The 15,021-nt window shown below is 40.4% G+C and overlaps 1 protein-coding gene across 6 annotated transcripts in view; it reads left to right on the plus strand.

Annotated features, from left to right (window-relative positions):
- The window catches only part of AKAP7 (A-kinase anchoring protein 7), a 102,651-nt gene that overhangs the window by 32,778 nt on the left and 54,852 nt on the right, over positions 1-15,021 (plus strand). For all 6 annotated transcript variants that reach the window (XM_060272682.1, XM_035108999.2, XM_035109001.2 and 3 more), the window contains 2 exons: positions 2,468-2,604; positions 9,022-9,182. In XM_060272682.1, the coding sequence (XP_060128665.1) occupies positions 2,468-2,604; positions 9,022-9,182 (298 nt within the window). The remainder of the gene's footprint in view (positions 1-2,467; positions 2,605-9,021; positions 9,183-15,021) is intronic.

The raw sequence follows: 15,021 nt of genomic DNA on the forward strand, positions 1-15,021 counted from the left end.
CTTTCTCATTTCCTGAGGTGTTTTAGAATATAGTTTATCATAGGCAGGGTCCTTTCCAACTCTACGATTCTATGATTCTTGATTGGTGTACAAAAATTTAATGTGGGTGATTTTTAGTTGTTTTTATCTGATATGAATCCCCCTGAATTATGTTTTTATAGTAAAGTGATGGATTATATATGAATTAATGTACCGGTATATATGGACCGGTATATATGAGCCCTGAGTGCTCCCTGGAAGGACAGATCGTGAAGCTGAGGCTCCAATACTTTGGCCACCTCATGAGAAGAGAAGAATCCTTGGAAAAGACCCTGATGTTGGGAAAGATTGAGGGCACTAGGAGAAGGGGACGACAGAGGATGAGATGGTTGGACAGTGTTCTCGAAGCTACGAACATGAGTTTGACCAAACTGCGGGAGGCAGTGCAAGACAGGAGTGCCTGGCGTGCTATGGTTCATGGGGTCACAAAGAGTCGGACACGACTAAACGACTAAACAACAACAATATATGTTGGTGCTGACCTTTAAAGCCTTAAACGACTCGGTCCTGTGTACCTGAAGGAGCATCTCCACCCACATAGTCCAGCTTGGACACTGAGATCCAGCTCTGAAGGCCTTCTGGCAGTTCCCTCAATGCAAGAAGTGAAGTTACAGGGAACCAGGCAGACGGCCTTCTTGGTAGTTCTGCCCAGATGTCAAAGAGCTAAACAATCATAGGACTTTTCGCAGGCAGCCCTGTTTCAGAAAGCTTTTGATGTTTTATGTTTTGGTGTGTTCCTTTATACTTTGTTGGAAGCCACCCAGAGTGCCTGGGGCAACCCAGTCAGATGGGCAGGGTACAAGAAATTAACAACAACAACAACAACAACAACAACCTAATAAATCACATCAGACTGGTTCCCTAATTGAAATCCATCTGTTGTCTTAAGCTAACACTAACAGAACAATTGGTAGTTCTTTGGGACTCATTTTAACCCCACCTACATGCTATTAAACTCAGTGAGTAGACATGTATTGGGCTGCCCTGTTAATCTGCAACATGTATTTACAGAATTCCCAAATGGCTATTTAGCATTTGAAATTTGTCGCTTGTAAAATATGTGATTCTGTGTCATTCTGAAAAGCCATTTATGGTCTCTCCGATACATGCGGTCTGTGGCTTCATGTCCCCTGAGCCTTCCAAGTTGCTCCACTCTCTTTTGGGTGCTCCATGGATGAGAGCTAAAATTCCAGGAAAAACCTAGCACGAAGGGGGATGCTTGAGGATTAATTGAGCAGAGAAGCTTTTGCCCCCTGTTTCTAATGATGGGTGACAGCCAGGGGCATCGGTCACTTCTGAGGTTGTAAGCCTCAGTAAGGCTTACTCTTGCCTAGTAAGGGGAAGGAAGGCAAGAGAAGCAGCCTGGGACTTGTCAGAGACGTTCGCCAGGTTCCCCCTTGCTCAGTGCACTGTTGTGGCATTATTCTGTGCTTTTCACATGTACTTTAATTCTCACTCTGCATAGTAAGAAAACCTGGGGGAATCAGTCATAAAGCTGTTATTGAGAGAAATAAGATCTCTACTTAGTTCTGTAGCCAGAGAACCCATCTGATACGGGGGGACACACACACACACACACACCAATGTGTAGATAAATGCTTTGAGGGCAATCATAACCCTATGGTAATGAACACAGTAAAAATCCCCTGTATGCATAGCCTATCAACCAGAAGTCAGCCATCAATATTTCAAGGCAGCTTTCCCAGGGAACTCTGTCTGTTTGACATTTTAAGCGATCAACTGATTAAAGAAGTGAAATGCTGAAGATGCTGGTAATTTGGTTTGACAGAACTGATGCCCTGAAGTGTGAAAGCTAACAACTCTCTGTAGAAAACAATAAAAAAAAAACTTTGCTGGCTTGCAGCATTGTGCATGATCAAGCCCCAACCAACATCTGCATTAGATCAGTTGAGTCATTCTGTATGAAAAGTGCTAATGTGTTAAGAGGCACCCCTAAAGGCTGCATTGTAACATGTATCGCGTCTGCTTTGAGCGAAGCAGAGCCCATCTCTTCACTCTGAAAGGGAGTATGGGGTATAACTTGCTCTTTCGTCCTGCATCCAGATCAGACCAAGGTTTTCTATAACCTTGATGTTTTTCCTATGTATTTGTGCTTTGCTCAGAATACAGAGAACAGAGGGTGGATTTGGCTTTATAAATCATGTCCTAATAAATGTATATTGTTTTGTGTTTCCTGTCCAATTTCTTTCCTATGATGGTGGGTTGCCTTAAGGCAAGAAGCCCCACAAACTGGGAACGTCTCTTGCAGGAGTCAAGTTCAAGTAAAACAGACATTGTGCTCGAGCTTTGTTTATGTTCTCGCACTATCTCTTACGCAGAGCAAAGCGTTTTCTTTGTGTTTGCTGCTGATTGCACTAATTAAAAAAAAAGTAATATTGTTTTTGTATGTGTTTCTGTTCTCCCTCAGATCACAGACACTATTCAGCTGCTCCAGGATAAAATAATACAAAAGGATAACAGGCTTTCTAAAGCAATGGTTCATTGTGGTTCTTTGCATATCACCCTCTCTGTGCTACATTTGGCCAGTGAAGAAGCAGTTGACAAGTAAGCATTTTACTCTGAAATAACATGCTGTCTTAAAATCTACTTAAATGAGTGGTAACCCAAAAAAAGGTAACAGAAACATTCTGGTTTCATTTTAACAATAATTATGACATTAATGGTTGGTGTTAATAATTTCTATTAGTAGTGTTATGCCTTCTGTGGTATAGAGGAAACTTTATTCATATAAAAGTGCTCACATCACATAGGTAATAAGGGGACAAAATTATATGCAAACCACGGATAATTGGCTTGCAAACTGGAGACTGCTAATCTCCCCCCAAAGATTCCCGCTAGCCCAATAGCTTTGTTAGTAATTTGGAGCCCTGTGTGCAGTTCTTGTAGCCTCATCTGAAAAAAGTTATTATATAGCTGGAAAATGTAAAATGATTGGAGATTGGAGCACCTTCTTTAAAAGGAAAGGCTAAAGCATTTAGAGAATTTTATGTTTGATTGAAGGCCAAACTATAGATTACTTTAATCACATAACCTAAAGGTCATAGCCCTGCTGAAGTGAAGAAGGATGGTATTTTTGTCCAGTTTACATCTTCTTCTCAACATGCTGCAGTCTCAGTGATGCTTGGACCCCTCTGACCACGCCTCTTAATAAATAGTTAAAAACATGGATGTAGCTTAGCTGCTACACACTACACCAGCTCTCCAATAAATATATCATAGCAAAAGGTTTTGTAGACCAGAGCCCACATATCAGATGCATACAGGATTATCCTCTGCTGTCAGGAATACACGTATATGAAGGAAGAGAAAAATATAAAGCTATTGGGGGTCAAAACACCATGAAATGATAAATTCCAGCACCTGTCACTGGCTAATCTCTCTCTCTCTCTCTCTCTCTCTCTCTCTCTCTCTCTCTCTCTCTCTCTCTCTCTCTCTCTCTCTCTCTCTCTCTCTCTCTCCCCCTACACCCCCCCACCCCTTATATTAGTACATTAATATCCTGACATTCTTCTACCATGGGCCTCAGTTTAGTATCTAGCAGGTCTCCCATCCAATTACTCACCAGACTCAAACCTGCTTAATGTCAGGAGGTGGTTGCATTATGTGCTGTGAGGTCGTATTCTAGTCCAGGCATCCCCAAACTTCGGCCCTCCAGATGTTTTGGGCTACAATTCCCATCATCCCTGACCACTGGTCCTCTTAGCTAGGGATCATGGGAGTTGTAGGCCAAAACATCTGGAGGGCCGCATTTTGGGAATGCCTGTTCTAGTGTATAATAGTCTCTTTAATAGTGATCCTTGTAATAATGAGGTGTATAGCAACTAGTGTAGTTGAGTCAGCTAATATGGTCTTCAGTAAATGGAGTAGGATTGCAATCTTATGCACACTTACTTGGGAGTAATCCCCATTGCACTCAGTGGAACATGCACATGTCATGAGTGAACTAACAAATTTGCTTTGTGAACCTTTTGTACACCTCTGCCCTTGGCTCTTTGTTTTTTGACAAATTTGCTTTCAGCAAAGCATGGCATGGGCTTAAGTTGGTCAGACTTCTCAGTGCTGTAGCTAATAGCTGGGTAATTTAACGAATCACAAAAGAGAAATGGACAAAGAGATATAATGAGTCCACAACCAATCCTTTCAACAGCACTATGCTAAAAGCTATAAGTCTTCCATTTGTTTTGCTTCCAACAAATTTGGGTGTGATCCTCAAAGTCTCGAGTGAGTGGCTGTAGAGCTCTGTCAGTGTGTGCTCAAGTGAGGGCTTTGAGGACTGCAGAAGAATTAGCTCTCTGCCCAGCTTTAGATTAAAAATTGAAGAAGGCAATGAGTTTCCTTCTTTCTGACAAGTGTAGTCTCTAGTCATTAAATGTCATGTTTTGTTTCATAACGTCTCTCGAAATGTGCACTGCTTCTAAAGAACTGCTTTGCCACATTCTCAGGCCTCTCTCTTTCTCTCTCTGTAGTGCAACATCTTTGTCCAGTTCCAAAACCTATAATGCAATTTACATTTCTGCACTCATTATTTCTGATTGGCAGAAGTTGTGTCAACTTGAAGGCCTGTATATTTGACAACACAAGTGATATATGCAAATACCACTTGAGAAACCTTCAGTTGACAGGAAAAAAAAGTTTCAGCTTTCATTAATCAAAAATAGTAAACATTTAGGCTTGTGGAGAAACCCTTTAAAACACAGCAGGCTTGAGCAGCTTAGAAGCTAGAAAACAGCTTATTTGTTTCTTGATTTGTTCAGTTATTTAGGCTTTTATTCTGCTTTTCTGTTAATCCGCTGGGCCAATTACACACGCATGTCAGTTCCCCCTCAATTTACAAGGATGAGTCCTGATTCTTGTTACTTCTGCTTCTCATTAGCCATCAAAGGCCACACAGCAATCAAAGGCCACACAGTCAATACTTTGCATTGCAGTGTTAAAGTGTGCAAGCACCAATCACATTGCTCTCTCATTGCCTGGATACTTACTATGACCCCAGCAGTGGCCTTATTAGACTGGGAGGTACCCACACAAAGCGGGCAATCTGTATGATTGATACTTGCATATGTTGCTTCTGCTGTGTGCAGCTTGTGGAAATGTACCCCATCTCCAGTCCATGTGTTAGCTTAGCATCTGCAACTGCTTCCAGTGTAAATAAAACCCAGGGTTGTGTGGCTGTCACTGGAATGCCTCCTTTGGGTGTCTTTGTTGCCACAGTCAGCACACAAATTCCTTTGCATCTACTCTTATTATTCCTGAAGCATGTTCTGGTCTGAACTGTGTGTTTCTCTTCACTGTTCAGTTTATTTTTATTTGATTTTAAGGGCTTTCTCTGCGGTTGTGCTTTGGTTTACGTAGGCTACATTCTTCTGGTGTTGCTTTCTACGCTCAAGCAAAAAGAGCCCTCCGTTCTTCATCTGTCAAAGCCTCTTCTCTGCAGTTCCCATAGTCACAAAGCCAGAATTTCAGAGAAGGCTGGCAGGAAAGTCTTGGATTCCTTAGCATAGGGGTCAGCAAACTTTTTCAGCAGGGGGCCGGTCCACTGCCCCTCAGACCTTGTGGGGGGGCTGGACTAATATTTTGAAAAAAATAATGAACGAATTCCTATGCCCCACAAATAACCCAGAGATGCATTTTAAATAAAAGGACACATTCTACTCATGTAAAAACATGCTGATTCCCGGACCATCCGTGAGCCGGATTTAGAAGGCGATTGGGCCGCATCCGGCCCCCGGGCCTTAGTTTGGGGACCCTATGCCTTAGCAGCTTACCTTAACGTTCACAATCTCTCCCCTACATTTCTATACATAGCTGTTACTCTCATGACTCTCATATCTTCCCAGCACTCTCTGATAGGTTATTTAAATATCTTGAGTAATCTACTATCTTTGAACCCAGCAGACAAATTACTTTGTCTTCCTCCAGTCCCTCACCTCACTAGTTATATTCTTCATAATTGATTCACCCAGAACAAACACTTTACATACCCAGCCTATTGATGTTCCATCTTCTGCAGGGATGTTCTTATCTGAGAGGATACTCATTGTAGCAAGCAGGGTGTCCTTGTGACCAGGGGTTGTTGAGTAATCCTCAGCAGTGACTGCTCTAATAATTGCATTTATGCATTGCTGCTTTAATCATAATAGGAATTTTAGGTCACTGCCTTTTTTATTTGCAAAGCTTAGCATTGAACTCACTGGTAATACTTGCTTGAGTACATTGACCTGGTTTTGACTCTGCCTTTAACAAAACAATTCACAGGAAAGAAAGGCCAGAATGAAAGGAGACTGAAAATGTTGAGAGCGCATATTACGGTACATTTAAAATTATTACGCTCCCAGCTAGCTTCACGCAGAATAGGAAGCTGACAAATAAGCAGGTTTTTTAAGTGGCACAATGCCAGAATGAAAGTGAATGCAACGGCAACACATCATTACCCGTCCTCATCTTCCAGCAGTTTTGTGCCTTTCTTCTTCCTGTGGGCTTTTGAAGTGAATTGGCCCTCATACCTTCCCTTCCAGTGATTTCTGTTATTTTGCACAGCACATTACTTCGTGGAAACACTCTAGGCCATGACCCCAAATGGAGAAGTGATAGGTACTGTATTACAAAACAAATTTGAATCTAGCACAGTCTGTGTCACCAGTTTGAGAGGATTCTGCTGTAATGTGAGATCCAGCTGATCCCTGAGGCGCAGAGCTCTCATCAAGGGCGAGGTTGTATGTTTTAGCAGAAGTGAGAGTCTCTCATGCTTCTGCTTTCTTTGCTACACAGTAATTTATGAACTAGCTATTGACCAGATACGGAGCCCATCTCACAGAGAGTCTACTGAGGATAGTTGCTTAGTAAACCTTCATTTTCAGAACAGCTATCAAAGGCTATTTCTGATGCAAAGGGCAAGCTGAGCGACAGCAGGAGTGAAAAGGAGAGGGGGGGGAGGGAAGGGGCTGTCCATCTTGTAAGGTGAAAAGAAAGGGATGTCTTAATTGACAGCATATTCTAGTCAGTCACCTGCAAGTAACTTGATCAGAGTGTGCTTTTGACACATCCAAACCAGTATAAGTCAGTGTCACAAATGCATTATGTGGCTTTCATTTTCTTTCTTTTTTGGCGGGAGGGGAGGATTGTAAATCTGGTGTGCAATTCAGGAATGAGTTCTGGAATTTCCTATGCTTTGTCCTGCACGGAGCTGTGTACGAGTTTCCTCTTGCTCGTTTTCTCTCCGTGTATTGTTGAGTTCACTTGTGCAAAGTGGCCAGCTGCTCCGCACAACTGTTCCTTACATCAGTGTTTCCCAACCTTGTGCCTCCAGCTGTTTTCGGACTACAATTCCCATCATTCCTGACCACTGGTCTTGCTAGCTAGGGATGATGGGAATTGTAGTCTCAAAACATCTGGAGGCACAAGGTTGGGAAACACTGCCTTACATGATTGCGTGAGAGACATCAGTGCAGATTCCGCCATGCAGAGATGTAGCCAGCTCCTGTTTGTGTGGCGGCTGGAAAAATGTGCTGCCATAACAGCAGAAGCTGTTGCCAAACACTGCTTGTTGTCATAAGCATGCAGACCAGTTGCCCTTGATGTTTCTCCACATGATGCCACATCTGAGAAAGGATTATGTGGACCTGTAATGAACTGAAGCCATCCTTTAAAGCAGCGGTTATCAAGGAACCCTGGAGTTCCTCAGAAGCATATCTGGGGCTCCTCAGAAAGAATAGCAGTGACAAATAAACTTCCTTGAAAGGCAGCTCGCTTACGATTTCCATTGCAACAGGAATCTTCCTTTGTAGCTTGCTCCCACAGGAAATGACTAAATATGTTTATGAGGTGCAGCTGCACGCTTATTTCATATGGGATGATGTTGAGGCCCAGAAGGGCCTGCTCAGTGCCCCTTGTGGTCCAAGTATGTGCCGAGAATGTGCCCCAGAAGTCTCTTCAATGCACTGTGGTTTCATGGCTAAGAGCTCTTTGGCATACAAGATAATGTGAAAAAATACCCATTGAAAGCTGGAAAATTTCAAGGAGGTAGCTGTTAGGATGCCTGCCTGCTTTAATTTGGCTGGAGCTGTGATTGCAGCTTTGGTGCTAGTAGCCATAAAAGAAAGAATGGCTCAGCCTGCCACATCTTTCATTTCAAGCAAAAGGGTCGAAACAGGTAAGTATTTCCTTTCAGGACTGTAGAATAGAGCAGGTACGTTGTGGGCTGATGGAAGTCAAAATGAAGGTGGTATAATACATCTTCCAACTCACAATATTTATTGAGTAGGTTTTTTCTGATCTTCGAGGATGTCTGCTCACCAGGGAGTTACTGCCACCTAGTGACTATTAAGTCATTGTCCCAATAATAACAACAGAGAAATAACTGTCCAGTCAAATGAATAAGGAGAGCCCTGCTGACCATAGCCTTTTAAATATTTTATTGATTTTGTTAAGAAATACAAACGTAGCAAAAAGAAGAAAACAAAGAATCAAAAATCTAAACCACGAAACGTCATGGCCTGGAAGGACAAAAGTACAGTGCAGCTCCAAAGGAATAAAAAAAATACAAATATTCCCTTTACAGATAACAAAGATACATTAAAATGAAAGTATTCTCCACCTGTGAGTTCTATCTTTATTGGGAATAAATGTTCAATGAAGTCTTAGATGAGCCATACATTTGCATATGCTCGTGACACTAAGCAACCATGTGTCTCAATATTCGTGTAAGAAATAAATACATGTTTAAATTCAAGCTCTTCCCTTTAGATGCTTTTTGATACCATTTAGACACATTTTCTAAGTCCACATTGGATTGAGAGCTGGTATTTTATATAGCCGTATATGCAAAATATGTTAATTTACTCCTGTCGTGCTTTAAAAATTGAGGGTGTAAAATGCAACCATTAAGAATACTAAGCAGAAGAGTTGGTATTGCTGAAGGAGATGAATAACATCAGTTCTGGTATATATTTTCCCTCTTGATAGTGCAGTTGGTGCTTTCATGGCGAGTAAAGATTTAATTGAAGAACTACTTCAAGGAAAGCCATTGGATCTGTCTTTTCAAGGAACCGATCACTTTAGACATCAAGTTGGATTTGTGAAGTTGACTGACAGTGATCATGTAACCACTCTTTCCAAGATAGCAGGTAACTCTTTTTAGCAGTGTTACATAGTGCTCAAAAGGCATCTCTTGACACTCTGCTAATGTAGATTGGTCTTCATACTCACTCCTTTGATTTTGCTACTACTTGATAGTTGAGAGTTGTTTACCTGCTGCATTTTTCACACTCAGGGCAATGGAGGGCATTCTGTGGTCACTGGAGTGCTTAGGCAGGAAAGGATTAAGAATGTAGGAAGCTACCATTGGCCTATATATTTCAGTATTGTCTATACTGGCTGCCAGCAGTTCTCCAGGGTATCATGACAGGAATCTTTCCCAATCCTAAATGGAGCCAGGGATTTTATGAATGCAGGCTATGAATGATCCTTTCCCTAGGGATTGAGGGTGCTTGGGAGTCACACTTTGAGGTGTAGTTTCCCCCACCAGTTAGATCCTCCCATTGCCAACATGAGGTGTCTTGTCCCTACAGCCCCCCGTTTCAGCAGTGGAGTTGAGATGATAGGCAGGAGTTTATATCTGGAAATCTGATTAAGTTCAAAACTTCAGATAATTCATACTTGGAAACATTTTGACAGATTTTACTTAGCAGTCTTCTATTACAGAACACATAAATGCCAGATTTCCATTTAACATTAACATCTAGTAGCATGAGTTTAATTGGACAATTATTCATTACAATGATATATAATTGCTCGCTGTTCTACTAGCTACGAAGTGCAAATTCTAGCGAGCTTTAACATCAAACTTTACATTGTAATTCCACTTAGAATGAAAGTGCTAGACTAATTAATGGATGTGCTAGTAATTGCTATGGATTGCCTTAGAATCCAGAAAAAAACAAATGTTCCTTATAACCTGCTGATAGATATCACCCAAGTGGTTTTGAAGGGGCATATCACACATATATAATAGGCTAATAAAAAAAGGTTCTTAAGATCTATTTCCCTCTCTTGAATATTCATATTGAGCATGACCGTTGGATAGACTAATTCTATCTACATAGCAGCACAGGATTGGTAAGATATACTGCCACAACTTAATTAAGATTAGAAACTCTGATGCAAATAAAGCTATAGACATTTGAACCTTTTCTTTCATTCATATATAATATTGGTTGAAAATTCATTTTCTGTAATCAAAGCACTACTATAGGTCTATCATAATATTTAAGATACCACCCGACTGCTGTGGGTTTGGCCATCACAACAAGCTGTGATTAGTTTAAAATGGAAGGAAATGTTTTTGAACTTCTTGTCACACTGGAGGAGCTGGGTAATGTTGAGCCTGAAGTTTTCTGCAACTCATTGCTTAGTCGTATGTGAAAATGCAGCTTTTGGGGGTTCTCCCATGCTTGTCCTGAGCCTTGTACTTAACTGCAGGAACCAGAGTGCTGAGTCTGATCCTATTTTCTTCCACTGCAGTGGAAGCAATGGAGTCACTTTATTTATTTATTCATAAATGTAGCTAAGATTTCAGATTCCAGAGCTACTCTAAAGGGAGGGGAAAAGGGAACAAAAGTGAATGTTGCTTAAGAAAACAGAGACCAGACAATCTGTTAATGCATTTTTATTGAAAGAAATTTAACAAAAAGATCTCAGTGCTGAAGAAATGCCTGGAGTTTGTCATTGTCCTTTTAGACTGTATCCCAAATTCCAACCATTTCTTGGAAAAGGTTTCTTTTAAGACATTATTAGAGGCAATGAATGATCTTTTGTGTTCTGAGGAATGTGAAGTCATACCATGCCTGAACATTGCGTGACTCATATTAAGGCATTCATCAAAGTTGCAAAGGCCACTGCCATCTTGGTTATCTTCTACATAGCCTTATATAGCATGCACAAGCTTTCTCTTTAACTCTGCCCTTTACAGATGGTCTAAAACCTGTATTTTTTCACAGCATTGTTGGAACTCACAGAAACTATTTCTGTGTTGTCTCAGCTCCATTCTTTTTGTTTCGGGAACCTATTATTTGACCCTGTATTTCTATTAAAATTACAGTAATTATTTGTAAATTTGCAACTACCGGTATGCATATGCCACTTTTTTGGTGATGCATGTCCACTATTTTGGCCATGAGTAAGTGACCACTCTATCAAGGCTTATGCATTTTGCCTTTGCCACTGTATCCCCAATCAGCATGCATATCCACTCACGATGGGGTATTCTAGAAAACACAAGACTGGTACACGTGTAATGCAACACATGATTTGTGAATCAAGATCTAGCTTCAATTTGTGTTTCTTTCATGTGGAGTCAATTTCTGGCCTAGTTCTCTTGGTTAATATTAACAGTGGTTAATGGTTACATGTGTACTGACAGTTACCATGGTTAACGATTGCTTCTTGAAGCAGATTTTTTCCCATTATTTGAAGCAGATTTGCAATCCATGGTGACAAGGGAACCAAGGGGGAATTAACTTCAGGAACAAGAGAGTAGGTGGGTGGAGTAAGGACTTCCTATTTTCCAGAATGTATTCTCATTTGCAGTCAGCGGATTGTGGGGAGTCAGCATTACTTTGGCATGCTACTACTTATTTTTTTGCGGGGTGGGGTACTTTTCTGAAATGGAAACAATGTGATTTCAGTGCTAATTTTTTCTCCTGCAGGCAATTCATTTTACAAGGCCCATTTAATCATTTTTTTAAAAAAAATAACCATAAAAAGAGTTGACCAATGCAGCAGAATAGAAACAAAGGTAAAAACAAAATACCTCTCTAGGTTTAGGATAGGTTCATATTTCACACTGTATGCTGAACAGAAATATTATTTACTTAAGGAAGAGCATTTATGTACAAAACTTCTGCTGCATCCATTGATCTTCCTTAGCAATTTAATAATGTGCACCACGGGTCTTTGTTTTTGACAGATATTTGTTTATTGTAAAAATTCATTGAACCTCTGTCATCCCACCTCCTTTCATATACTGTACACTGTACTAAATCAGTATAAAAAGACACTTGCTGGATTAGACTAATGGCCAGCGTAGTTCAATATCCTGCCTTCTACAGTGGTCAACCAGTCTTCTCCCATTGTTGCTTCCCAGCAACAAATACTTGGAGACATAGTGAACCTAGATGTTGCATAGCTAGTAGATATTGTTGGATTTATGTCCATGAATTTGTCTAATTCCCTTTTAAAGCTTTGGTATAGCATCTTGTGACCACATCCACATCTTGTGATAATGGTAAATGCATAACATACCCAAACTCTGACATGGGACAAGTTGGTTCATTATGCAGACAGAGGCCTGCAGGCTGCATTGGAATTTGTGACTACCGTTAAGTAAAGCAAATGTTTGACCTTAAAATTGGACAACATGACTTAGCTTTACAACAAAGACTAACTAATTTTAGAAGGACGGTCAATATAATCCCTCACATTTCTTTCTGCATTTGTTTTGATTTATTAAGCCCTGTTAAAGAAAGACATTTTTTGATTAACTTATTTTTCATTTTTTTAGATGAAAACTAGCATTACACATGCCATAAAAACTACTGTTTGGCAGCTTTTTGTGTGTTTTAGCCATTGTATAATGTGTAAGGTCATCTCTTGTTTACCACATAACTCTGCTTTTCAAATAAAGGTTTGTGGGTGAGCATGAAACTATGAAAAGGACCTGCATTCTCCAAGGTTCTTAGGAGATCACAACTTCAGCAGTGCACTTAATATGGATAGATGCTTCCATTAGACCACCATACCTCAACCTGGCACCCACCAGGTGTTTGGAATTGCATGGTGACTTGGGCTGACCAGAGATATAGTTGAAAACATATGAAGGGTGCTAACTTGGAATAGGCTATCTTAGTCAGTGCAGGTATTAGATTGTTTTGCTAATTTGCAGGATTATATAATTTTTTTATTTATTCAGTGGCACAATGAAATCAATGTCTTCACTTTCTTGGGCAGTTAAGCCAATTTTCTCCTCCTTTTATTTCCTCTTCTGTCCCTAAATCTGCCCCCACACAGAAGGAAGGTAACAGATTTGTAAATTAAAAAAATTCCTTCAGTAGCACCTTAAAGACCAACTAAGTTTTTATTTTGGTATGAGCTTTCGTGTGCATGCACACTTCTTCAGATACACCGATATTTGTAAATATCTGTGATGGCCGAGATATACAAGTTGAATCAGAATGTAGTATTGGAGTGGATTGAGGTATGCTTGTACATCCCTAGCTGTTACTTGTAATGGGTGCGGAAGTTCTCAACACAATGACATCATATCACATGTTTTCTGTTACTAGATTTTATCGGGGAAAGGGAGGAATAGATGTACAGCTGCTTCTTTTAGAGGCAGCCGCACAGGATCCATATTGTCTAGTTCCATTGTAGGGATATGGGAATGAAACTGTTTTAAGTTTAAGATAATTCTTTCTACCATGTAATATGAGAATTGGGTTTGCATTTTTCACTCGTGCCACACCGTTCTCTGGTAGAATAACAATATAGCTTATGACAGAAGCAAGAACAGGAAATTAGAGATTTTAAGACCAGCCAGCAACCAGACCTTCTGAATCTAATTAGATATGAATCTAATACAGGGATTGTACATGGCATCAACAACATCTGGGTTTTCCAGAGAGCCTGTACATAATTCTTGGCAGCAAGTCTCAAAACCATTTCACACAGAGTTAAAAGCTCAGTTGCAGACCAGGCAGGGCCTCAGTATTTATGCAAACTGATTAATTATTGCACAGTGCAGATCAGTTGAGCAGTTTTAGTAACATGTTGTTATCTTCTAGAAGCAACAAGTAACGGTATCAAAATTGTAATTTGGAAGTGGTCAGATGAGGTAAGCCTTTTTTCCACCCTGTTGTTAGTCATCTGTCCTGATCGTTTTCCACAGATAAATTGTATGCTGGCAAGACCGAGAGTGTCAGATTAGATCATCTGGAATTCTTTTTATTTTGTTTGTATTGCTTCCTAAATGAGCTCATCTGAAAGATACAACATTCTTTGTACCATTATGACCACTTTATTTCTCAGCGCTAGGGGAAGTGCTGATTTCCTTAAAGCAGAGAGCTCCATAGGTCATTAACTGGAACGGAACAGTGAATTGTATTAAAAAAAGAAGAAGTCAGTGGCAAGCAACTTCAATACTGAGAAACAATAGCAGAACACAGAATGGTTTTCCTGTAAAATTCAGACTTTGCTTGAGAGTCCAACTGTTCAAATACAGAGAACTGGTGTTCTGGCCACAGGAGGGAGCCTATATTTCACACTTTAAAAGCAGCTCCAGAGGGTGAAGAAAGATACGGTAATAGAAAACAGATCAATTTTACTGTTTTCTCTCCTTTGTCATAGGAAAAATAATTTCCTTTTCATGAGGACAATATGTAACAAGCTGCTGAACATGGGAGTTACCTTTATGAATGTTTCATATGGAGAGTAGATTAATTTATATTGCTTTACTTTGTCACATAAGTTTGATCTTGGAACAATCCACTATGGAAAGAGCTGCCTACACTGGACCAGATGAAGGACCCATCTAGTTGAGCACTTTGGCCCACCTGAGATGTAACAACAAACCATGGCTTGTTCCCTCTTCTTTCTGCTTCATATGTGAGGGATGACTGAAAGCTTCCACTTCCTCTTAAGAATAAACTATAGCTAGCACACCAGGATATCACACTATGGTTTGATCCTGGTTTGTTTCAATTTACAAAGGGAGAAGCGGGGAGACTTATGTCAGGTCATGTCAGGAACCCACACAATTTTCTTGATCTGAATTATTTCCCCCCCTCTGCATGGGTCAAAAGTGCCATTGAAGCAAGAATTTGGCATCTTCTTTCCAGCACTATGAATATTGGTTTCCCTATTTTGATGTGCATGTTTCACTAATGGCACTGTACCATAAACATATAAGAA

This window comes from Zootoca vivipara, chromosome 3, assembly GCF_963506605.1.
Source record: "Zootoca vivipara chromosome 3, rZooViv1.1, whole genome shotgun sequence".
Classification (NCBI taxonomy): domain Eukaryota; kingdom Metazoa; phylum Chordata; class Lepidosauria; order Squamata; family Lacertidae; genus Zootoca; species Zootoca vivipara.